The sequence below is a fragment of the Pseudopipra pipra genome, chromosome 20, assembly GCF_036250125.1.
Source record: "Pseudopipra pipra isolate bDixPip1 chromosome 20, bDixPip1.hap1, whole genome shotgun sequence".
Classification (NCBI taxonomy): Eukaryota; Metazoa; Chordata; class Aves; order Passeriformes; family Pipridae; genus Pseudopipra; species Pseudopipra pipra.
Window position 1 is genome coordinate 1679278 of NC_087568.1, and position 25581 is coordinate 1704858.

Here is a 25581-nt window from a genome sequence, read left to right on the forward strand (position 1 = left end):
ATGAGGCGGCGCCGCCGGGGCTCGCGCCGCTGCCTCCGCCGGGCCGCGCGCGCGCCCCATGGCGCCTGAGGCGGCCCCGCCCGGCCCCGACCCCGACCCCGCGCCCGCCGGCCCCGCGCCCGCCCCGCCGAACAGGTACGGACGGCACGGCAGCGGCCGGGCCGGGCTGGGCTGGGCTGGGTTGGGCTGGGCGGCGGCGGCCGCCGCGGGGGACGCGCTGACCCGCCGGGGCCCCGCCCGCGCCCCCCCTTCCCTCCCGCCGCGCTCCCGGTGCTTCCTCCGCCTCCTCCCGGCGCTGCGGGAGCGCGGCCGGGCCGGGCCCGCCCGCCGCGGAGCGCGGGGGTGTCGGCGGGCGGCGGGGCCCGGCAGGCCGCGGGGCCGGCCCGGGGACACCGGCAGCCATTTGGTGGCGGCCCCGAAATGACGGCGGGGGCCCGGCCCGGTGCGGGAGCGGGGCCTGGATCGGGGCCGGGCGCTGCTGGCAGCGGCCTGCGGGGGCACCGGGGCTGCGGGAGCACTCACGGCACCGACGGGCAGGGGGGCAGCTCCCGGTGCCTCCCCCCAGCCCCTCGGGGCCGCAGCCCCGGCGGCCCGCGCTGAGCCGTCCGTGGCACGGGGAGAGCCGAGCGGTGCCGGCTGTGTTCCGAGGTGCAGTACCCCCGGAGCTGAGCTTTGCGGTAATGGTGGAAGGCAGTCGTAGGGGAGGACAGGCCCGAGGGCTGCAGGCACCGAGTCGCGTTTCAAGTGTTTTAAAAAAAACAAACAACTGAGCAGGAGAAGCGTGTGTAGGTTGTGCTGATGCTCGAGGTGTCCAGTTCAGTGCAGAAGTCAGCACAAAGCACAGCAAGGGCAGAGTGTGGTGGGAGAGTGATGAGTGCTCAGTTCAGGGTTCAGAGGGGAATGCCGTGGAGCTGGAATGAGAGAAAATAATGACAAAGTTTAGGCAGGCAACCAGGATGATTTCTGATCCAGGCCTGGTTCACTTCGGTGCAAACTTTGCATGTTGTTTGGGTTTAATTGTAATTCCTGTAGCTTTCCCCAAGAAAAGGTTTCTTATTAACTCGTGTTCCTGTCTTGTGCGAGGTTGTGGCCATTTCTCTCAAAAATATTAAATTCCAGCAGATTTTAGTGTCAGTGCTTGAGATATCCCAAAGTGAACTCCTGGTCTCAGGTGTTGATCTCATTTATTTAAGGCTTTGTTGATTTACAGTAGATAAGATACTTAAAATATTCAGAGGGTAAGAGTAGCATTTGTTAGGAGTGTAATATATTTCATTTGGTAATATTTTGTAAACCTTTAATGGGATAATTGGAAGGGGTCTCCTTGCTGGCTGGACAACCATAAGGAAAGGAAAAAAATTACATCCATGGGCATATTAAGCCATTCTGTACAACCTTTAAAGAGGCTTCCCAGCTCCTATGGAGCCCTGTGTTTTCTTGTCTACATCTCAGAATGGAATTAGCATTTCATTACAATTATTGGGAAAATGTTAGAATACAGAATTTCTCTCTTGTAAGATATATAGTTTAAGGATGGAGGTCGTGTTTTTAAAAAAACAAAAAGCTTGGGGAACTGAACCATACATGGGAGTCCTTATTCTGTGAAAATATTAACTGGAGAGTCAGGAATTCTGCAGCATGTCTCTTCGTGAAGTAACTGTGTCAAAATAGATCTGCTTAGAAATAAATTCCCTTTCTCTGCATTCAGAGGGAGTTCAGCTGATTTTGGTGGCAAAGAAAATTTTTCATTTATTTGCCCTTCAGTTAGTCCTGAAAAGTCAATACTGTTACAGGAGCTGAATTGGTGTCGGGCTGGTGGCAAGGACAGACTCCCCTTTCAGTGACACCTTTCAGTGGCATTACAGAAGTATTTAGGAAACTTTTCAAGTCTGTTAACAGGATTTCTGGTGGCTTGAGCAGGGAGGAGCAGGTGTGAAGTGCTGAGGATGCACTGACTTTGGGGTTGGTTTGGAGGGAGTTACCTCTGAACTGAGTGAACTTTGGCAGTCACTGAGCAGCCACGAGCTTAAATTTATATTAGTCAACTGTACCCCTGTTCACAGGAATTATTCTTCAGCCACGTATTTTAAGGAGTCAGAGGGCATCTAAGCTCGGATTTTTAACGCAGATAGCAAGTGAAGCATCCCATAGGCATTTTGGCAAAACGTGGTCTGGATACACGTATATATTCAGATGTATATTTAGGACACAAGCAACAGGATTGAAGCTCTGTCAGGGAAGTTCAGGTTGGATCTCAGGAAAAGGTTCTTCCCCCAGAGGGTGGTTGGGCACTGACCAGGCTCCCCAGGGCAGTGGGCACAGCCCCAAGGCTGCCAGAGCTCAAGGGGCATCTGGATGATGCTCTTGGTCATGTGGTTCAGTGTCAAGTACTCCTGAGAGAAGCAGAGTTAGACCTGATGATCCTTATGTGTCCCTTCCAGCTCGAGATACTCTATAATTGTAGTATGTCCCCAAAATTTCTCTTGGTAACTTTCCTGAGATTTGAATTGGGCTGTGGATACTCCCAGTAGCATTAATGTGCAGTGAAAACATCACGTTGAAATACTGTATTTAATGGTCATTAAAGATGTTATATATAGAATTTGCACTTGATACAAAGAGATTTACATGTGACAGATATTATGGAGTGTGGAAATAAGCAAGTCTGCTCTTTAAAGAGGATTTATTTTGATTTCAGGCCATCATAGCTGAACGATGCAGAGCTGTTACGGGGATGGCCCTTTCTTAAGCCTTTAATGAAGCTACTTTTTAGACATTAATAAAATATTCTAGCCCTTCCAGCCAATACTTTCACACTGATAATTTGATTACATGGACATTTAAGTTTTTGATCCAGTCAGAATGCTTTCAGAAATACAAAACTTAGGAAAACTTGAAAAGGCTGCCTCTTTGCAGTGCAAACAGACCATTAATCTGCATAAATGAAAAACTCTAATGGAGATCACTTTAAAAAAGAAAAGGAAATGCCGTGATCTCTAGCATTAAGAGCAAGCCAATATCAAGGACTCTTTAATAAATTCAGTGATTAAAAATCAATTGAATTCTAAGATTTAGGCTTAAATCCACAGTGAGATTGCAATTGAACCTTGGTTGTGAAAATGCCATATAATTTCACAAGTTTTCTGAGATCTTCCTTCATCTGTGAGAAGACTTCCCTTTGCTCAGCACTGACAGAGTTATTCCATGTCTCATTTGTATCCAAGCTCTGCTTGTTCCTGTTCCCTTTGCCCGTGGCCCACAGGGGCCCAGAGCAGAGCAGAGCTGTGGGAAGGCAGCTGAGCCTCCAGCCCTTCCTCTGACAGGGGATGGAACTTGCCTGTCTCGCATTTTGGCAAATGCCCTGACTGAGCAGTGTGGGAGAGGAACAGACTGACAGAACACCCTGATCACCTAGGCTTGGTATCTTCAGGAAATCAGAATTAAACTCTGTTTATCATGTCCAAAGGGGGGTTGAGTAAGCACAGTGACTTAGATTAGTTGTAGAGAATGTCTTGGGGTTAAGTGGCTGAAAGTTACTGTAAAATAATCTTACAACTTCCATCATCTGTAAGTGGTACAGTTGTTTGAGGAAGGTTTTGAGGTTTCACCTATCTTCCCTTCCACCCCACCTTCCAATTTCATCACATATTCTGTTCTAAAATGAGAAAATCATGGTTACTCTGCTCCATTGCAGTCATTACTGCAATGGGAAAATACTACTGCATTAGAAACACAGAATTACTCGGCTGTACTGGTTTTTACCATTACATAATGTCTGAACTTAGGCTTGTCCATTTCTCTGTCATCTGAAGCATTGCTTCTGATAGTAATACTGTAAAACTTACTGTAACTTCACTGTGTAATGATCTTTGAAGTAGCAACTGCCATGTCTTTTCAGGCTGTTTGCCTTGCGTGTTTGACCAGATTCTGTATCAGCCATTTCTTTGGCATTTTTTTTGCAGGGTGCTTCTACTTTGACAGGGAAGAGAAGCCCTGTGTATGTGTAGAGATAGAGAGCACTTCTGCCAGAGCGAACAGACCAAGGTTAATTGTTTTAACAGAGTGTACTGCCTGTTAAAAACAAAATCCACGGGGTTTCTAGTTTACCTTCTTCTTGCTCTCCTTGTGTTTGCTCAGTTTAGAGGGCTGGAGCAATTTGTTCTTCAAGAGGACATCCCTGAAATACATTGTTTCTGACAAGGAGCAAGAGTCTATTAAACATTTGGCTTATGCTTTTTGCAGAAGTTGACATAGTAATTAGGAGATGTGAGATTGTTTTCCTAACACGCTGGGGTGCAAGAATGGCAGGAGAGCTGGCAGCTCAACAGAATATGGAGATTCCTCCCTCTATGGCTGCTTTCTGAAGTTTGGGGAGTCAAGAGCTTTTCCCAGCTGTTTGCTGATTTAATTAGATTTTTTTCCTGTCAAGAAATCTGAAGGTCAACACATACTTAGTAGAATCTGTCATTTGGGATGATTAAACACCCAGAGATAGGTCTTTAAAACCTGGTGGTGCACGCTTGGAGAATCTGTTGTGTTCATTTCTATGCTGGTCAGGAAAACAAGTGTATTTTAAATGCTTGTAAACAGAGAGGTGCTGAGTCTCTGAAGTACCTGTGGAAACAGAGCGTGGGTACTGTAGGAGAGAGAGAGATCCCTGCATTTGAGATAATTAATGAGCAGTGTAGACATAGAGCCTGTTTATTAGCAGCTCGTTAGTGACATACTAGCAGTTGAGCTCTCCCTGTGCCAGCCTCTTCCTAAACTTTTCCCCATGAGTCATGACAGTCACACACTTCCCAGAGTGCTCTGGTTTGTGCTGTTACCTGTGTCCTGCAGTCAGATGGGCGAAGAAACAGCAATATCAGTCCTAGGTCAGCAGCAGTGTTGGTGTCTTAATGTTTCTGGTAACGCTGCACAGAGCTTTGAGGAAAGTGTTTTTGCAGTTCAGTGCCTCTCTAGTCTTGCTGTTTTGATGGGGAAGCAGATGTGCTAAAGGAAATGGTGGGATTCTTTATAGAGGAATCAAAAAATCTCTCTAGGCATGTTGGCTCACTCTTTGGTTTTGCTTTTACTTGTTTTGCTTTTGAATTTCCTTGGTTAAAAGACATGTAGCAATAGCATGCTAAAGATGACTGTGTTTGTTCATCCCTGCGAGAGCTTTGGTTGTGCTTTCCTAGGAGCTGGATGAAAATCTGATTTGTCCAATACATGTGAATATTCTGGCTTGTGTTGAAAGTTTAACCTCAGCAGTTTGGTTTTGAAGGGACAGGTTCAACTTTCAGTTTGGTGTGTTTTACACTTACTATGGGAATTCATCTGGGGGGAAAATCGCTGCATTATATTGCAAAGCTCGCTGAGATAAGGACATCTTGTACAAGGATCCTGTTACTTAAAGGGCACTGAATGTTCATAGTACTAAATAGGATTTCTAAACAGATGGTCATAATTAACATAAAATACATCCACAGATAAGAGTCTATTTAATGTTCTAGTAATTATTTCAATGGTCTGATACTTTAGCATTAATTAAACCATAGCACAGCCAACAATGGAATTGCAATAAGGAGTTCCCGAATTCAAACACGGAGGGGAGATCTTGGCTTCCTCAGAACAATTACCTTTTTTCTGTCATCAGAGGAAAAAAATAGAATGCTAAACACGTAATTAAAACATTTCTCTATTTGCATTTGTAACAAGCTGCTGGGACAAGCTTGTTCCTAGCCTTGAAGTGACCTAACTGGTCTGTGGGTTGCCCAGAGAGTCACCACGGTGGCACATCGTGGCCCAGGGTGGGGCTGTGCCACACCAAGGTGGAGCTCTGGGTTTCGATGAACTCCTTAGGCCTGGCACCTTTTCCAAGAACACGGGTTATATAAGATGGCATGTCTCAGAGCAATCTCTATAAATCCATATCTTCTTTGAAATACATAAAGAATTTGTTTGGCACAATTGCACAGAGAGATTTTTCAATCGTAAAACTAAAAATTAATCTCTTGTTCTTTTAGAGTTTCCTTATGATTTTTAATTTATTTGTCTGTTGCAGAAAGAGAAGATGTGTTTTAGAAAAAGCAAAGCTGGTTTTAGTTTGATGTCTCTTTAAGTCTGGATAAGATCTGCAGAAGGAAGATGTCATTCTACTTCAAATGAAAATAAGATTTTAACTCCACCAAAAAAAACCCCCAAAACCAAACTTTAATGCCATTTATTGTGAATAGGTTCATTTTGTGGTAGTCTGCATTAATTTAGTTCATGAGCCTTTTTTGGTACAGTTGTTAAACTAACGCAGAGTTGGGGTTTTTGAGTACTTCAGCATAAGGATTTGGTTTTATTCTGTGTAACACTGAAATTGTGGGCTATTTTTTTTAATTAAAAATCATTCTAAATTGCCAGAAAGCATGTTTTAAATACTCTGTTATTCACTTACAGCTGCCAAAACATAGTACAGTGAAATAATGGTCTGCTAGCCTGCTAAACAAGTGTCCAGCTTCCACAATGCCTGTGCAGGCAGCTCAGTGGACAGAATTTCTGTCCTGCCCAATCTGCTACAACGAGTTTGATGAGAATGTGCACAAACCCATCAGCTTAGGCTGCTCTCACACCGTGTGTAAGACCTGCCTGAACAAGCTCCATCGCAAGGCATGTCCTTTCGACCAGACCGCCATCAACACCGACATCGACGTGCTTCCTGTCAACTTTGCACTCCTCCAGCTGGTTGGAGCCCAGGTAGGGGTTAAGCAGCTCTTTGTGGTGCCACTTTGTGTTGTTAGCATTCGTGTGCCAGCTGCAATACGTGTTGTCATCTGTTCCCCCTCGTTTTAGCCCAAAAATCGGTAAGACTTAGCTTGGCAATATTTAGAAGGCCATACGTGCTCTAAAAGCAACCACACCGTTTTCAGGGCAATCTTCTCATAAAATGAAAACAGGTTCTAGTTGTAACCTGAATTCTGATTTAAAAGGGCTCTTGAACTGTGGCTGGAGGAGAATCCCCATTGGGAAACAGACAGTTTTGTGTCCCACTTGTCATAAGAAGAGTGAACCTGCAGATTGCACTCGGTCATCGTAGTCCTGCAGGAAATGTCCTTTCTACATGTCACATGTTGGAAAGTGGCTGTTTAACCAGGTTCCAGCAGTGTGTGTTTGTAATTTTTTTTAAAATATGCCTGATGATGGGGCTTTTGAGTGGCGTTTGCAGACACTGGCTAATCAGGCCAGGAATGTTCCCTGTGCTGTCTCGTAGCGGTGGCAAAACAGTGATTATATAATCAGTACTGCGCTTTATGGAGACTAAATAAGTCTGTTCCCCTTGTGCTGATTCATGTGCTTTTTCATGTTGCTTTCACTCCAGCACCTCGGTGATGCAGTAAGAAGATGCTTTTTACTTTGCTTTTTAATGCCCTATCACATGCCTTGACACAGCTATTGGTAATAACACTGTGTCAAAGTGGGTTTGTTTCTCAAGTTCACGTGTTCCTTTCATTTTTTTTGTGTCAGATCACTGCCTTGATCTTACAATATTTATTTTCTTGGTCTCCTAACTTCTTGCAATGCCTTCCAGACAATTAATGTATTATGACTAATACTCCCTCTGTTTTCCTTATCTGACCTTGTTACTCTAGGTTGAGTTTTTTCCACCAAGTTAGGCTTCCTGGTTCTTCTTTCAGAAGATTTCAGCGTGCCCAAATGATGCTTAAATTGGTTTTTTTTAACTTTGCTTTATTATTTTCACGCCAGTTGATTTTTGTCTTGTGACTTCCCTCGTGTGTCTGTAGCAAATCATGCTGATCTGGTGCACTGATCATCCTCTCAGACCTTGTGTTGTTCATCTTTTGAGTGCCTTTTCATTAGACCTTATTGTTTTCTCTCCTATTTCTGTTTCTAACGTGTTGAGCACTAACAAAACACGTCTTTGATCCCCCCCATCCTCGTGCTGAGTGTTTTTAGTTGCTGCTCCTGCCAGGGTGGGTGCCTGGGCTGGGAGCTGTGTCCCTGCTCGGGGCAGTGCTCACCTGCAGTGTTATGTAATTAGTGTGGCACCTTCGCAGGCACATCACACAGCTCACCCAGGTGCATGTCATTCTTCTCCCCCTCCTCCCCCTTGCATATTTTTTAGGTACCTGATCATCAGACAGTAAAGTTGAGCAATGTAGGAGAGAACAAACATTATGAAGTAGCAAAGAAATGTGTTGAGGATTTGGCACTCTACTTGAAGCCATTAAGTGGAGGAAAAGGTGAGTCTCTCCTGACAGTGGAATTTTGATGTACCTTACTTTTAATAGCATTGTGTTTTCAACACTGATTGTAAGTGTCAGTGAGATAATCCTCTTATTTTCGTAATAAAATTTCCCTTATGACTTTGAAAGCTCATTCACACTTGTGACACTTGTTTGTGGTTTTTTTATTTTAAGTTTACAAAATACTCTATTTTATTTAATAATATTGCCTTGGGGCTAACTTTGTACTAAAGCTGAACTTTCCCCAAAGGGTGGCTTTGATGTCAGTTTAAGATTTTAATTAAAATTCTTTTTGATAATGAGTTACACAGAGTTGCCCAAGAGAAGGGAAGGTGCCTGTGACTAGTATCCAAGTCCTAGAGAAAGAAATCCACTGTCAGACATTTTTGTTTGTGTTATTGAGATGAGTTTGATCAGAAGCAATAGTTGGCCTTTTCTCCCTTTTCCTGAAGGTGTTGCAAGCTTGAACCAGAGTGCACTGAGCCGTCCAATGCAGAGGAAACTTGTGACACTGGTGAACTGTCAGCTGGTGGAGGAGGAGGGTCGGGTCAGAGCCATGAGGGCAGCTCGGTCCCTGGGGGAGAGAACTGTCACAGAACTCATCCTGCAGCACCAAAATCCTCAGCAGCTTTCTGCCAATCTCTGGGCTGCTGTCAGGGCACGAGGGTGCCAGTTTCTAGGACCAGGTAAGGTACCTGTAGATCTGCAGCAGACTGTACTTAGCTGTCCCTTTACTTAACAAAAATTTTTTTTTGAAATTTCTTCAGCTGAAGATGTACAATCTTAGTTGCAGCATACTCTTAAAATTTCTAATTATCACATATCTCTGATAGAAAGTGCAAATTCATAGTTAAAAACACTACTGAAGCAAGCATAGAAACAAGAATGAAATTTTCTTTAACCTGGAAGTTGTCCTCTCTTGATTCCAGTAACTGATGATAGCATTCCAGTACTGTTCCCATATTTAGTTTATACAATTTCGTGGTGTAGCACTGATGAGTGGAAAAGGCTGCAAGACTGCACAGTGGAGAAAAGTGTAAAAGCTACATTACTGATGTGTTCATTACTGAAAATTAGTCTTAGCTCTTAAGTTGCTGTGCTTAGAGTGCTTCTAAATACTACTTCTAAACTAGCAATGTTCTTTAAAAGTTTCCAAAGCTTTTTTTCTTATGATTAGTGAAATAAAAAGTAATAAAGGATTCCGTTCAAGATGATTCAGTTGCTCCTGCTAATCTGTTCATATATGATAGTGTTGCTGTTTTCTGGAATATATTTAACTTTCTCTCCTTTTTGTGTGTTAAAGCTATGCAAGAGGAGGCACTGAAACTTGTCTTACTGGCACTGGAAGATGGCTCTGCACTCTCAAGAAAAGTTCTGGTCCTTTTTGTTGTGCAAAGGCTGGAACCAAGATTTCCTCAGGCCTCCAAAACGAGCATTGGTCATGTTGTGCAGCTACTGTATAGAGCATCATGCTTTAAGGTAAAACACCAGGATTTGGAGTTTGTTACTGTGAACTAGTGCAGCTCCAGAGAACCCAGCCTAGGATTAGTGTCTGTCACCTGTAAAATGTTCTGTAAATTCGCTTTCTGCACATTAAAATAGTGCAGAGTGAAAAGTCAATTGTTAAAGGAGGGATCTTTTAACTATTACTACTTATTAGGTCACTAAAAGGGATGAAGATTCTTCTCTGATGCAGCTGAAAGAGGAGTTCCGGAGTTACGAGGCGCTGAGGAGGGAACACGACGCCCAGATCGTTCACATTGCCATGGAAGCAGGACTTCGGATATCACCAGAACAATGGTCTTCCCTTCTTTATGGAGACTTGGCACATAAATCACACATGCAATCCATTATTGACAAGGTTTGTCAAAGGGGCGATTTTAGTGCCTTTGTAGGATTAGATTTGACTATTAAATGTTATAATAAAAATCAATTCCTTGAATTAACTTTTTGTCCTTAGTCATATCAGATATTAATTAAAACTGGATTGAAGTTTTCCCTACTGTAGCATATTCTTCCTATGAAGTCCTTTAATTCCCTTTCTGGTGTCTTATGATGAAACTGCATAGGGCAGATTCTGAGTTGAGAAATAAAATTTCTCTCCACTGATCCTCTCTATATGCCATCTGAAGACACTATATATTGCAGTTAGGAACCAGAGTTGTGAATTTCTTTTCAAGATTAGTAGTTCACAGCTGTAAGATGCAGCACACTAATGCTCCCTTTATTTTCAGCTCCAATCTCCAGAATCTTTTGCAAAGAGTGTACAAGAATTGACAATTGTCTTGCAGCGCACAGGGGATCCTGCAAACTTAAACAGGCTGAGGCCTCATTTAGAGCTCCTGGCAAACATAGATCCAAATCCAGGTATGCAAATTCAGCTTCTTAAACTCTCCTTGTGGTATTTTTCATTATCTAGCAAAATAAAGTATTAAGACGATAACCTCCATTCCTGGTTTCAAAATTCCCATTAATTACCGTAACAAACTCTTCTTCAGGGCTCTCTGAGTTCTGTCCTAGGACTTGGTGCTGTGAAGCAGTAGGAGAGTTGCCTCTTATTTGTGATACTACTGGAGTTATTGACAGAGTGACAACCCTCCTTTTAATAATTTCAGATGCAGCCTCTCCAACATGGGAGCAGCTGGAAAATGCAATGGTCGCTGTCAAGACCGTGGTCCATGGGCTGGTGGATTTCATTCAGAATTACAGCAGAAAAGGCCATGAAACTCCACAGGTAACTATATTGGATCATTGCATTATATGTTTTAAAGCACATTTACTGAAAGATGCAACTTTAGAAAAATTACTGTTGATTTGAAATATTTATGACCTTTTCTGTGGCATAATTGATGATCCTGTTATTTACTGCTTTGGGATTTTGAGAACCTAACATTTGTGAGTATGGAATGCAGCAGAGCTGGCTGTAGTGAGATAGATTTTCTGTATTTTAAGCCTATTTTTATGTGAATGTCTGATAGATTGTAAGAAGAGTGTCTTATGGTTTGAATTTTTTCTTTAAAGCCACAACCAAATAGCAAATACAAAACAAGTATGTGCCGAGACCTTCGACAGCAAGGGGGGTGTCCAAGAGGAACAAACTGTACATTTGCTCATTCTCAGGAAGAGCTTGAAAAGTGAGTGTGGGAAACTTTTTCCTTTTTCTTTTTTTAATTCAAATCCAAGCAATCTCCATAGAATTTGAAAACAGTCTCTTCTATACATTCATTCATTTGGAAGGATTTGTGAATCCCTAACGTGACAATTCTTTGTATGAAATTAGGAATAGAAACTAATTCCAGTTTTATTTTTTATTTTACCCCATGTAAAGTAAAATTTCCTTTCCTGAAATTGAGTCTAGGCTGAGTGTCTCTCATGGATTGGCTATATCACCTATGAGAGAGAGTGTTAATTACATTTTAATTGATTAAGGCATGAACTAGTTATTGAACAGTATGCAACATCTGCATTCTTAGAGCTGTCTTCACCCAAATGCATTTTCAAAGAACAGCAGAATGGATCTTTTGAGGGGAGAGATGATTTTGGGTTACAATTGTTGAAAATAAGTCTGTAATTTTTCTGGTATCGTTTTCTTCTCAGTCCCTTCCTCTTGCTAGTTTTACAAATATGTTACAGTTCACAATGAGCACTTTAACTCACCTCTGCTGTGTGTTTGCACACGTGTTTGTTTGCAGATACCGCTTGAGGAACAAAAAAATCAGTGCAACAGTGAGAACATTCCCCCTTCTCAACAAAGTTGGCGTCAATAGCACCGTCTCAACCTCAACGGGGAACGTCATTTCTGTCATAGGAAGCCCAGAAGCAACAGGGAAGATGGTGCCAAGTACTAATGGAATAGCTAATCTGGAAAGTGGGGTTCCCCAGCTGATCCCTCGCTGTGCAGACACCTCCCTGAGGGCTCTGGAGAACACCAAGAAGGGAGGGAAGACTGGAGCCAATGGCCAGAATGCTTCTGGGTCTCCTACAGAATCACTCCCTGAAAAGTAGGTGACTTTTTTTTCATCGAGATGATTAAACACAACACTTTGCATTCAGATTATCATGGAGTCTGTGGATGGCAAACAGCAGATTCTGAATTCTGGTCCTGGCTTGCAGTCCTTGCTGGTGCTCTCTGGCTGCAGAGTTGTGTAAGATCTTGCACTGCAGTGCAGGTATTCTGTGGGTTCAGGTGGTCACAGCCAGCATCACTTGTTTCAGTTATTGAGTACTCCTGTGCAATATGGACAAAATGGCAAATCTCTCCCTTTATCTCTTATTAAGTTGTTCTCAGCATGGTATCCCTAGTTACTACTGGGTTATTACGTAGAAATAAAGCACTTAAAATTGGACATTTCCTGACACCAAGAAGGGTGCACTGTGTTCCTGGAAACCTTCTAGTTTTGGAGGTTTCACTTGAAACCGGTCAGATACATCTGGAGGAAGGACTTAGTCTCTAAACAGCTTTTCAAAGCCTTTGTCTTTACCAGAATACACTTAGAAAGGGTATGTAAACTTCTGGGTACACACCAAAACTTTTACATCCACTGCTGAGTTTTCTTAGGAGAAAGTCTAAGATGCACCATCAGTTTGGGGTATGAAAAACAAATTTCCAGAGGAAGTAACAGGGCCCAAATTTGCATGTTAAATAGGAGTGTGCATGAAGAGGTGGCTGACAGAAATAAGTGAAGATCTGCTTAATGATTTCTTGGTAATCCTTTTCAGTAAAATCGGTTCTCCACCCAAGACTCCTGTAAGCCAGGCAGCAGCTACCTCAGCTGGTCCTCCTAATATTGGAACAGAAGTGAATTCTGTGCCTCCAAAATCCAGCCCGTTTGTTCCCAGAGTTCCCGTCTACCCTCCACATTCTGACAATGTTCAATATTTCCAAGATCCCAGGACTCAGCTGTCATATGAAGTTCCACAGTACCCACAGACAGGTGAGTGAGATGAGCACTGAGTCAAAATTAGCTCTGAATTTTTCTGTGGAAAAGCCTGAATGCTGAGAAATAACTTTTACCTTGGTTTTGTCAATTTATTTTTCATTTTATTTTGGTTTATTAAATATCTGAATCTTCACCTAATGGAATGTTAATCTTGTTCATTGTTGGGTATGTGAGGGACCTGCAGTTTGCTCCCAGTGTTGTTGGTGGTTTGTGTACTGTATGTTATGCAACTTGTACCTCAGCATCCAGAACAACTTGAACCTCAAAGTGTTTCATCTGCTTTTTCCTTTGTTAGTGTTTAACTGCTTTTATTTAGATTTGCTCACCTCATGGTCTATCCATGAGGGCATCCACAGGCACGATTCAAAGCCAGAGGCATAGATTGCTTCTACTTTGTGCTTGCTCAAATGTATTTGAAAGATTCCAGTTACATTTTTAGATTACAGTGTGCATGTTTGTATTTAAGCAAACAATGAAGTGTTACAGCATCAAGTCATTCACAAGCTCTCAAGAGGCAGAGATGTTCAGTCCTCTCAAAAGGAAGAAGAAACTCAAGTGTGAAATGGTTCTTTACATTTGGAATTTGGAAATGGGTTTTTTTAGCAATATAGCTTTTTATTTTAGAGAGAACTATTTTAACTCCCTATATAAAGAGGTGTTTAAGATCCTGTCTTTTCAGTGACAGTATATAATGGCAGATAAACTCCACCTTCCAAACTGGGTCCAGGTGGTGAAGGGGCATCTGCAAATGTGGTTGTCATACATGAAATTGTGTTTCACAGAAGCGTGGTAGGGTCAGTAACAGGTTTGCAAAGTGAGACTCCTCGTTCTCTAAAGGTGCTCATCAACACTGTTTACAGTTTTAGAAGGTGTAAAACTTTGGGTCGTTCGTGGTTGCATTAAATATGCCTTTTTCCAATTTTTAAGGGTATTATCCACCACCTCCAACAGTACCAGCTGGTGTGGCTCCCTGTGTTCCTCGCTTTGTGAGGTCCAATAACGTTCCAGAGTCCTCCCTCCCACCTGCTTCCGTGCCATATGCCGATCATTACAGTACATTTCCCCCTCGAGATCGACTGAATTCTCCTTACCAACCTCCTCCTCCGCAGCCGTATGGACCAGTTCCTCCTGTCCCCTCTGGAATGTATGCTCCAGTTTATGACAGCAGGCGCATCTGGCGCCCACAGATGTACCCACGAGATGATATAATTAGGAGCAATTCCTTACCTCCCATGGATGTGATGCACTCGTCTGTCTATCAGACATCATTACGGGAGAGGTACAACTCTCTGGATGGGTATTACTCTGTGGCTTGTCAACCTCCAAACGAGCAGAGGACTGTGCCTTTACCAAGGGTAAGTGAGAGCCAGGAAGGAAGGGTGTGTATTGTTTTGGTTCTGAAGGTCGTTACTGAGAGGTTGGTAAATAATTAGCATAGACCCGTTTATTTGGGGTTACAGTGATCAAGACATGTGACCCGGACAAAGTTCTTGTTTTGTTTTTAACCTTAATAAAATGGGCTTGTAAAACTGACCACTCTAATCTGCATTAGGACCAAAGCTCCTCTGCCTCTTTAATTCCCATGCATGTTGCCTGAATTAATTGCATATTGAAGATTTGAGTTGCCACACATGGGCTGGGCTCTCCTGCGGATTCTTGTGAAATTCTCCAAGTGATGCCAGTGGAGGGTCACAGACCCAAGGAAATCTGGGGGGCCGAGTGTGTCCCTTGCAAGTATTTGTCTTCTCCTTAGAGTGTGGTAGGACATACAGTCCCATGTTTGTTCTTACCAGGAGCCTTGTGGTCACTTGAAGACTGGTTATGATGAGCAGCTGAGGCGGAAGCCGGAGCAGTGGGCACAGTACCACACACAGAAAACCCCTCTGGTGTCATCAACCCTTCCCATGGCAACACCATCTCCAACACCACCTTCTCCTCTCTTCAGTGTAGATTTCAGCACAGAGGTGGGAAGCCAAAGACCTTCTTTATTTTCCCTTCCTGTTTCTGAGAGGTGCCATTTAATATTTCTAGTAAAAGATTTTCCACCTGCTCTCTGTTCCTAAAATGAAATTGATCTTCTAGCAAAAGGAAAATAATATCAAATTGAATGGGTCATTATTAGATATTAAGGTGACGCTAAACATGACTACAGTAAAAAGGTCAAGAAGTAAAGTGACTCAATTCAGCCTCACTAAAGGAAATGTAATTTTATTGAGCTAGCTTTGTGAACCTCCAGGTTTTTGTGTAGGGAACAACAGTTGCTTTCCATTAAAAAGAACATTCCCTTTCATACTCCAAATGGCTTTGTGACTTGATCAGTAGCCTGAATCAAGCTGTAAGTGCTTGTCAAGTCCCAGAAAGTGCATATCCCTTACAAGTGGCAAAAGGCATTGGTAGAACATTGTGTACTTATGGGATAAGTCCTGAAAAGAAGAATGGGAACTCAAGAAATAGCAGTAGTGTGCTTTTGAAGGGAAAAAAGCAAACTTGTGATATTTTTTCTATCTGTGTAAATTAGATGCATCCAAGAAACTAGTTTGAGAACCACTGTGCCAAGCAGTCTTAGCTGTGGTTTGCCAGTTTCATTGATGAGATTTGAGGTATTAAGACTGATTATTCAGAAAATACCATGTAAGGTAGGGGTACCTGAAGTCCCTTATGGGTGCATTCAAGATGCATCAGGGTTTAGTCCTTTTCATTCAGGTTGGAGGGTTCCCAGTCATATTTCTATCTGCCAGTTGCTAACACATGAAAGGAAAATGCATGGCTTCCTCTCAATTAAATTAGTGTGGGTATTTGCCTAAAGAAACCTGCCAGTAACACAGTGGCACTGATTTCAGTCTCTCATCTTGGCAGGCCTGGCAGTTATTTGTGTGGCAAAGCTTGCCCTCTGACAGCTGCCAGAGGCACTGGTTTAAAATTTGACAAAACAGCTTATGTTGTCCCCAAATCATGTCTTGAATACAGCTAGAACTCCTTGATTGACTTTTGAGATAATTTAATTAAATAGCAGTAAATGTCTCTTCTCATTTTAAAACTGAATTCCCTGTTTCTATTATTCATTGCTTATTTGTTCCCTTTTCTGTAGTTCTCAGAGAGTGTCAGTGATTTGAGTGGAACTAAATTTGAGGAAGACCATCTCTCTCACTATTCACCGTGGTCTTGTGGCACTATTGGCTCTTGTATAAATGCTATCGACTCAGAGCCCAAGGATGTGATTGCCAATTCCAATGCTGTGCTGATGGTAGGGGTTTTCTGCATGTTCTCTCCTTAGTGTGATGATCCTTACATGCTGAAGTGTCTTCTCTTTGGTTAAACCAGCCTTTTTTTTGTTTTGTTTTTAAGTTGGTAGCTTCCATTATTAGTATTTTAAAGTAGTTTTTGCCCGTTTGGAATATGTTTTCCCAGTTTTGTAGATAGGCAACAATAATTGGAAAGTTATCGGCTGACTGAAGAACCCGAACAACCTCAATGAGTCCATGTTTCTCCTGTGTCCTGAATGTGTAGGATTTGGACAGTGGGGATGTTAAAAGGAGAGTGCACTTGTTTGAGACGCAGAGAAGGGCGAAGGAGGAGGATCCGATCATCCCGTTCAGCGACGGACCCATCATCTCCAAGTGGGGTGCGATCTCCAGGTCATCCCGCACAGGTTACCACACCACAGATCCCATCCAGGCCACTGCTTCCCAAGGAAGTGCTACTAAGCCCATCAGTGTGTCAGGTACAAGTGCAGGCTTTGTGACAACAATTCATTGTTCGTGTACATCGTGAGCATTTCATCCTCCTCGTGCTTACTGCAGCTATGAAGATGCAGAGAACTAAAATACCTGTATACCCCACTTCAGAACAGAGAAAATAGTGAATGGTATCCTGATTTTTTTACAGATTATGTCCCTTATGTCAATGCTGTTGACTCAAGATGGAGTGCCTATGGCTCAGATTCTGCTTCATCAGCACGTTATGCAGAACGGTACAAACTCCTCTCTGTTCTCTTAAAAGCATTTTCTGTAGCTTGCAGTTCTTCAAAATCCTCACTGTGTGTGTGGGGAATCTGGAATGTCTATTAATAGGCATTCTTAATTTTAAAGTAAAAGAACTTTTACCTAACCAGCATAAAGCCTTGGAAAAACTAGGTTAAAAGTTGTGTAGTCTTCAATACTTAATGCAGTTACATTGCTAGTAATTGTGCTTTATTATCCCTTGAGAGGCCTAATAAAAGTATTGGAGTCAGGTGCTGCCAAGCTGTCATGTCAAAATCTTGAGTAGTTTTCTTGCCACATCTTACCCGTATATAAAATAAGGATGTTTGCTTCATACAATGCCTTGAGGTATTGGGAGCCCCAGTGAAGATGAAGAGCACATTGTCTTAGTCACACAGTTTCTGCCCAAAAATCTAACAGTGATAGACTAATGAAGTTTATGGGGCCTTGATTTAGAGGACTTGTTTTTAATTCCTAGTTTTGCCTTCTTTCTCTTAAAGGGACAGGTTCATAGTTACAGATTTGTCTGGTCACAGAAAGCATTCCAGCACTGGAGATCTACTGAGTATTGAATTGCAGCAGGTAAGACAAGATGATATACCATGATGGTTTTTAATTTAAAATAAAATTGTTTAGTAAAGTGGTTTTAAATAAGTTTTCTTAGTGTAGCCTATAGAAAATAGTACAAATGACAAAATTATCAGTTAGGGTTAAACTAGAAGCTAGTCCTGCAATGCTTAGTGTGCTGCTTTAGGACTGCTAACGTGAGCTGTTCCACTGACATCAGTAAGGCCATTCTGGGGAGAAGGTGGTGGGCCTGATGCATGTCTGCAAATGCAGAACAAAATAAATGCAGTGCATTGAGGGCACACGTTACCCATCTAGCAGGGGAACTGTGCTTGTGTCAGCTGGTTTGTTTTGCCATTTGACAACCCGTGGTTTCAGTGTAGTGGCTGGTAACTGATCCCTTTCTTTCCACAGGCCAAAAGCAATTCCTTATTACTTCAGAGAGAGGCCAATGCCCTGGCCATGCAACAGAAGTGGAATTCTCTCGATGAAGGCAGTCGTCTTACCTTAAATCTTTTAAGCAAGGAAATTGATTTGAGGAATGGTGAGGTAAAGAAAGGGGTAATTGGGATGAACAAATCTTTGAGGGGTTGTGTATATACAGAAGTGCCTGAATTTTAACTAAGAGTTAAAACTTAGTTTTAACACTCCCAAATGTTTATAGCATGTTCTGTGCAAGTTAAGTCACTGTTGTTGCACTCAGGTATTTCCCTGAGATTGGGCAGGTGCACCTGCTGTGCTTCTGCTTCCATTTACAAAGTGGGAAGAATAAGACAATAATTGTCATGCAATAATTAGGTTTTTTTCTATTTGTGTGTGTTATAGATCTAAACATTTTGCCAATGGACTCTACTGAAATTTCTACTTCAGTGTTCATTTTATCTCTCTGTTCTGGTACTTTATTGTGATTACATTTAGCCTTGTATCCTGTGTTGTCTGTGCCTGAAGCTCTCTTGTGTCTAACTAGCTTGTTTGTATTGTACAAATGTTGTGTCCTAGAAATGCATCTTCTTTTTTCACTGTAATACTCCAGTGTTGTGTGAAGCAGGTGAAAACCCAACTTGATATTTACAGAATGTATTAATTCTTGTTTTAGTCTGATTATACTGAAGACTGTGCAGACACAAAGCCAGATCGAGACATTGAATTGGAGCTGTCAGCCCTTGATACAGACGAACCTGATGGGCAAGGGGAACAAATAGAAGTGAGTACAAAAATCTGTGTGTCGCTGGGTCCTTTCATTAGTCTTTCTGTTGAAAGCAAAGCCTTTTGGTTTTAGTCCTTGCAGTGACATGAAACATTTGCCTTATTTTTAACACTCGGGGTCTTGTACTTCTCACTCAAATACCTGGTAGTTAATATTACTGAATTTAAAATGAGCTCACAGTTTGTACTACTCCTGTCATTCACAGCCATCTTGGAATAATTGGCTTTTCCTTCAGTAAAATGTGGTAGGCATTCCAATAGTATGACATAAAAATAAGGAGTTTTATGACCAGACTCCCATTTCCATCAGCTTAATGTAGTGGAACATAATAGGAAAATGTAAAGCTGATGGGGACAGAATTGATGGGCATTCCTCCTTTTCTCTTGTAGGAGATTCTGGACATACAGCTGGGGATTAGCTCCCAAGATGATCAGCTGCTCAACGGAACAACTGTAGAGAACGGGCATCTGCTCAAGCAGCACCAGAAAGAATCTATGGAACAGAAGAGACAAAGTTTAGGTGAAGACCTTGTGATTCTGTGAGTGTTAGACAAAACAGCAGTGTCTGCCAGTATTAGACAAACAGCAGCATCAGAATAGTGGAAGCATGATTGTTTAAGGATGAACTACATACCTGCTCAGACTCGGATTAGACATCTGCATTGTGTATGCTTGGTGAAGTGAGAAGAACCTGTTCAGAAATAGAATTAGGTCACAAACCTGAAAGTCACAGGCTGGTACTATTGTTTGTATGCATCGTTGTAATTGTACACACTGAAACGTGTCACAGCTGTTCAAAATACCTTTCACATTCAGTAAGCAAAAAATGCAAAATATTTTTATAGTTAACAGAAATTAAGAAAAACTTCAAAAAGGTTAAATGTCGGACTGTTTGCACAAATCTCCATGGAGAGGTAGATTTTAAAACACACTATTTTAGGTTTCTATGTTCTGTAGTCTTTAATGGGTAAAGCAGCCTTTGAAACTGAGGCAGACTACATTAACACCTCGAGCGTACCGTTCCATAGTAAGATCTTTAGCCTGTTGCTAAAAATGAGTCGATGTCAGTATTTATTTAATGCACACAATTCAGTTCCGGATACTTGTGCATGTACTTGTTTAATATTTGTGTAACTTATTTTTCTCCTCAGGGAGGAGCAGAAAACAATCCTGCCCGTAACTTCTTGCTTCAGTCAGCCGATCACAACATCTGTTAGCAATGCAAGCTGCCTGCCCATCAGCACATCAGTCAGTGTTGGCAGCCTCATTTTGAAAACTGCTCACATTATGTCTGAGGATAAAAATGACTTTTTAAAGCCTGTTGCAAATGGCAGGATGGTTAACAGCTGAAAGGCATTCATCTTTCCAGCTTGTGACCACACCATGGAAGCATTTACACTAGCTTTTTATATATATAATATATATTATATAATGTATATTTTTTTTAAAAAAAATAATATTGGGGTCATGCATTTCCTGTGGACTCTTTGATACTTCAAGCCCCTCTCGCATTAGCATTCTGAAGAAAAAAAAGAACTTACTTTACTAGGGTAAGGCGTTCACTTTCCACAAATGAATGGAATTTGGACATTGTTTTACTTAAGCTTAAAGCAGCTTTTTATGAGTTTGTAGCAATCCGGTGCGGTATCTGAGCCATTCTTGTTGAAAATGGCTTCTGTAGAAAACTAACAACTCAGTTATTTAAACTAGCAGGATCCTACGATGATACATCTAGTGAAAGGAAGACTAACTTATTTGTCTCTGTTTTGTTTCACGAGAGAAGAACTTGTGTCTTGTTGCAGCTGCTTTTTCCTTAGTTGTGGAACTTTGCATGGAGCATTGTTTGAAGGCTGAGAGGTGGAGATTTGGACTTGAGGCTTTTACAGGGTTAACACACCATTAGCTTTGCACTGTTATTTGCAGGTCTGTGATGCAGTGCTTTGCTGCAGGTTTTGGTTTCCATTCCTCCCCCCAATTTCTGCTCTAGTGCTGTAGATACACGTACACAGGCTACTTGTCCAAGTAAAGCTATCAGAAGTAAACCAAGTGCCTAAGTCCTCCAGCTAGTGTAGTAGGTATTGATTTCCCCAAGCTATACGTGAAACAATTTGCAACGATTTTGAGAGGTTATGCACTAATGTAACAGCGATTTTGGGTTTTTTCATATTTTTTCTTTTTTTCATTAATAGTTCTCAACTTGGAGATTATAGGATCCAGATGACTTGGCAAAAAGTATCAGGTGCTCTTGGCTTTCCTTTGAAAACCCTGTATCTAGTGTTTGCACTGACTAACAAGATGGTATTGCTGTTTTTTGTACTGTTTTGTTTTTAATTTAAACTAAATATTGGGAATTTAAGGCGGTTGTAATTACCTTTGTTAAATGTTGTTAATCATAATTTTGTATTCAGGTTTAATTTTTGCTTATTCAGTGACAACTTATTTTCAAAGACCTTGAAAATACAATAAGATAGCATTATCTGACCTTCAGAGTACTGAAAACTATGAATTTATGCCCTGTTAGGAGGTGACTGAGAATCATGTTAGACATGTCAACTGAAAATTGGATTTCATAAATACACATGAACTAGAGCCCTGGGCATATTTTTTTGAGAAGCTTAAAAATCCAATTTTTTTTTTTTTTAAAGCAGGACTCTCCCTCCTGATGGTTACTGTCTTCTCGTTTGTCCTCTTACTTTTCTTTGTGACAAGTTTTACATTTTTTTATGTTTTTATTAACTTCTGTGAAGTTGTTTACTCTGAAAATTGTACTGGAATATTTTAAGCCAAGCTGATCTTTCACCAGGTGTACTGCATGTAAGGGCTTTTCCTGCTAGCAAAATGCTTAAAGAGGATCATGTTACTGGTCGTCTGAGTTGTTATTTTACAAAATCACAGCTATGTGGTCGGGTAAGATTTTGATAACTGTTTTGTGCACGCTTCTGGGGGGTGGGGGTTGGCATTTCCCTGAGGGTTACTGATTAGACTAAGTAAATATTGGTGTTTGATATCTCTCCTAACAAACCTGTCCATGAAATGATTATGTTGTAAATATACCTGCAAATCCAAGGGTTAGTTTTGATATTCTGGTGTCAGTATGGAAGATCTTACACATCTATTTAATACTCCAGTGTCAAGGAATGTATGTAGAAAAGCAGTCCAGTAGTCTTTTCTTAGTTTCCTTTGGCTGTTGCTGTACCTTCTCCAGCCAGTGCCACCTCATCGTAGGGTTAGACTGACGCTTCGTTCCACTCGCAACGTGAAGTGAATGGATACAAGAACCAGACCACCTTTGCCACCTTAACTTATTTCCTATCGATGTTAACTTTAACTTAGAATGTTAGACATAAATATGATTGTTGTATATTTTATACCAAGACCATTCTGTAAATACGAATTTATATTACTTTTGAAATGCTTCTGAGATACTATTATTTGCTGTACAATGTAATTCCAAAACAGATATGCAAACAAGTATGTCTCTTTCATGGATATTTAAACAGTGAGATCTTCCATGTTGAAGGTGATGTAATTTTTTTAAAAGATTTTTAAATTTTAAATTGCTATTTTGTTACAAAAATAGAGAAAATATAAAGGTTTGAGAAGTCCTTATTTGCCCTCAGGGAAAGAGCCCTCTGTGCACCAGAACTCCACAGAACATCTTCAGCATGATCTGAGGGTGAATATATACTACATAAATTGATTGTGTATTTACCTTTAACTTTTTAATTTTAAAATTGCAGTTTTAAAAACTTGGTTGTGCTCTGCTGGAGGGGGTTGGGATAAGCTGCTTACACACATTTGCCTGTTTGTCCAGTGAAATGACATAAGCCTGACATATTCCTGCCAACTTCTTGGCATAGTTAAGAACAAATGTATCTCTAGACTTTTGTCTGCAGCAGGAGGTCCCGTGATAGAGCAGTTCTCTAGGGTGACCATACACTTCAAGTGGAAAGCTGGTTCTGAACTGAGGCCAGGGTTTTTTAGTTGATTTTTTTAACCTGTAGAAGGACAGGCAAAAGAATTATTTGGGGGTTTAACAGCATGCCAGCTTTGTCTTACTGTTTTAACAGTGACTGTGTGGTTTTTGCCATGAAACTAATGCCCTCCAGTGCCCTGACAGGGAGAAGAAGCTGCAGGTGGGAACACCTGGCTGTGGCTTTCTTCTCTATTGAAGTTTCAGCCCTTGACCCTTTACAAACAAGTATGTATTCATGTTGTTAGTTGTAAATCAGGTGCCTTTGGGCTGTGGAAGGGCTTATTTTCTGACACTGAGATAGAGTGACTTCCCTGTGTGTGTTAATAGCAGTGATGCCCATTTAGGTTTTGGCCTGACTTACCTGTGCTGTCAGAAAAGAAGGCCCGTAGCAGATCGGGGAGAGAGATTGGCTCTTTTGCTTTGCTTGGACAAGCATTTTGGGTTGTTTTGGTTTGGTTTAATTTTTTTTTTCCCCATTAGGGGTACAGCAGGGATTTCACATGCAAGAGAGACAGGAATTATTAGTATCTAAGTTAATTGTGTTGCCTCACTACCTGGATTCATTCCTTGGTTTGCCTCATTTCCCACATAGGTCTTAACAGAGACTAATGCTTGTGCTGGGAGAATGCTTGTGTGAGAAAGTAATTATCTGTACATTCTTAACATATACTTAGAGCAGAGTGATTGCCCTGCTACTGATATTTTGTTCCTGTAAACAGGTGACAAGAAATGAATCTTAGTGTTTATGCAGATTTTGCATTGTAGAATGTATACTAGACCCTTCAAAGGCAAGGTTAGACTCTTTGCAAAGCAAACTGGCGTTGGTTCTTGGTAGTCTAGTACAGGGACACTGAAGTTTGGCATTTGATTTAGGAAAAAAAAGTTGTACACAGCTGATTATGTTAAATAAGCTCTTTATTAAGCTCTCTGTAGAAGTCTAATTTGGAAGGTTTTAGTGCTTTGATAACTCAATTGAAATTTTAATTTCTCCTGTACTCAAGAGCTGAATGCTGTTCTTGTATAATAGTGTACTAGGCTGGATGAGGTACAAAATAATGCACAGTGGTCAGAAACAGCTGAGGAAAGAACACTTCAAATAACTCAAATCTAAACTCAGAATAGTTCCAAACATTGGTTTTGTTTGCTTTTTTAAAGCACAAGTTGTCAAGTTGTACCTGTTGCTGTACATAAACACTGTATGCCAGCAGCTCCTTGATCATATTTGTGAACAGACTTTTCATTCATTATTAGACTGTTATTAAAGGAAGGTGTTGAATTTGAGAGTGTAACAAAATGAGAAATGATCAGATGATCTATAGGATATAAAAGTCCATTTTTATGTTGTAGTTTAATCCCTCTATTAGGAATTTCCCTCTCATTGAGGGACCTCTTCTGCAAGCAGAACCCAATAAATGTGCTTTTTTAAATGACCCAATTTCCCAGTATAAATGAACAGCTGACTTTGGCAGTAGTCATCCCCGTGCATCTCTTTGCTGGCAGGGGAGCAGGACAAGGGGAAAAAAAACCCCAAAACTGTCAGCGATGAGATGAAACAAATCTGAATAATCAAAGTGCCCAATGCCCAAACATAATCCTACACCCCGTTATTTACGGATGCTTGTGGAAGCTTTTAATCACTCGAGACTTTGCTGTAAAAGCTGAACTAAAGCAGAGCCTGGCTGCGTTTCTTACTGCCAAAAGCCAAGGTCATTTGCACATAGCCCCTGGATTTCTCCAGAGTAGATCTCCGTTACCCAAGGCATGGGAATGCATGCGTTTTCTTAGCTGGGCAAACAAGTACATTATACAGTAGTTGTGATACAACACACGTGGCTTTGATTTGTACTGCACATACCCACTGTACAGCCACTCCAGAGTATTGTGGTTAGCTTGCAGCATCTGCTGTCGCATTGATACTGTTTACTGCGTATTCTTTTCCCTGGAAGTTTTAAAGAAAATTTTTTTTTCTTGTTGCATTGATTACATTTTATAAATTTGCTTAGCTGGAAAGTTTGGGAAAAGAGGCCTGTTTGTCAATTGTACAACCGATTGTGAAGCTCTAGTGTGAATATTTTTACGTCTGTATTAGACATTTTCTTTGCAAATCTATTGTTCGATTGAAATGTAAATGAAATAAAAGATGGTGTACACCCATCATGTATAAAGCAGGCACCATCGCTACGATGGATTTAATGCTCATTTTTATGGCGCATTCTCAGCTTCTATTTAAAACTATAATTTAAAGAAAAAAAAAATCTGTAAAATGAAATGGGGATATATGGGGGAGTAAATTCTATTCCGTTTATTTCGGTTTTGATTCCCACTGGTAATGTTTCCCTTCGTGTTAGAGTAGGGGGGCCCCGGCGGGGCCCGTGTGTCGCTGTAGCACTGACGTGCAGAGGTTGTAGCTTTGGCTGGGCACGGATAGAGCATCCCGGTTCGGTGTTTGAGAGACTCGATGGAAGAAGTTTGCAGTATTGACATGTATTTGCATGCACGAATAAAAATTATTTGTCCACCTTAACCGGGCTGTTTGTCTTCAGCCGGGGCCGGGGAGGGACGAGCGGGGGGTCTGGTCCCGCTGGGGTGGGGGGGGGTCCGGCCTTTCCCCGGGCGGGGGGAGCGGTACCGAGAGGGTCCGGCTGGGGCCGGGGGCGTTCCCGGTACCGGGCTGGGTC

The 25581-nt window shown here is 41.6% G+C and overlaps 1 protein-coding gene and 1 non-coding gene across 4 annotated transcripts; both read left to right on the forward strand.

The window, feature by feature from the left end:
• On the forward strand, window positions 1-25427 carry RC3H2 (ring finger and CCCH-type domains 2). Of its 3 annotated transcripts, none has more exons than XM_064676567.1 (21): window positions 1-135; window positions 6430-6726; window positions 8114-8231; window positions 8687-8920; window positions 9538-9713; window positions 9895-10095; window positions 10469-10601; window positions 10850-10968; window positions 11256-11368; window positions 11927-12235; window positions 12954-13168; window positions 14102-14529; window positions 14968-15138; window positions 16263-16418; window positions 16682-16895; window positions 17060-17144; window positions 17655-17736; window positions 18136-18270; window positions 18818-18925; window positions 19318-19466; window positions 20079-25427. In XM_064676567.1, the coding sequence occupies exons 2-21, from the start codon at window positions 6496-6498 to the stop codon at window positions 20275-20277; spliced, it is 3576 nt and encodes a 1191-aa protein (XP_064532637.1). In that variant the 5' UTR covers window positions 1-135; window positions 6430-6495; the 3' UTR covers window positions 20278-25427. The 3 variants fall into 3 exon arrangements, with proteins under 3 accessions (XP_064532637.1, XP_064532639.1, XP_064532638.1); XM_064676569.1 differs by having other exon boundaries at window positions 19318-19447; XM_064676568.1 differs by lacking the exon at window positions 1-135 and having other exon boundaries at window positions 6222-6726.
• On the forward strand, window positions 10265-10380 carry LOC135425246 (small nucleolar RNA SNORD90). The gene has a single exon (XR_010435528.1). It is a non-coding gene; the product is annotated as a small nucleolar RNA SNORD90 (small nucleolar RNA).
• Window positions 25428-25581: the final 154 nt, after the last annotated feature.

Bases quoted from the DNA above. Each gene is read 5' to 3' on its own strand.
- RC3H2 (XM_064676567.1), top strand. From the start codon at position 6,496: ATGCCTGTGCAGGCAGCTCAGTGGACAGAATTTCTGTCCTGCCCAATC. The intron at 9,714-9,894 runs GTAAAACACCAG...ACTACTTATTAG, and splicing joins ATAGAGCATCATGCTTTAAG to GTCACTAAAAGGGATGAAGA. The intron at 18,271-18,817 runs GTAAAGAAAGGG...TTCTTGTTTTAG, and splicing joins TTGATTTGAGGAATGGTGAG to TCTGATTATACTGAAGACTG.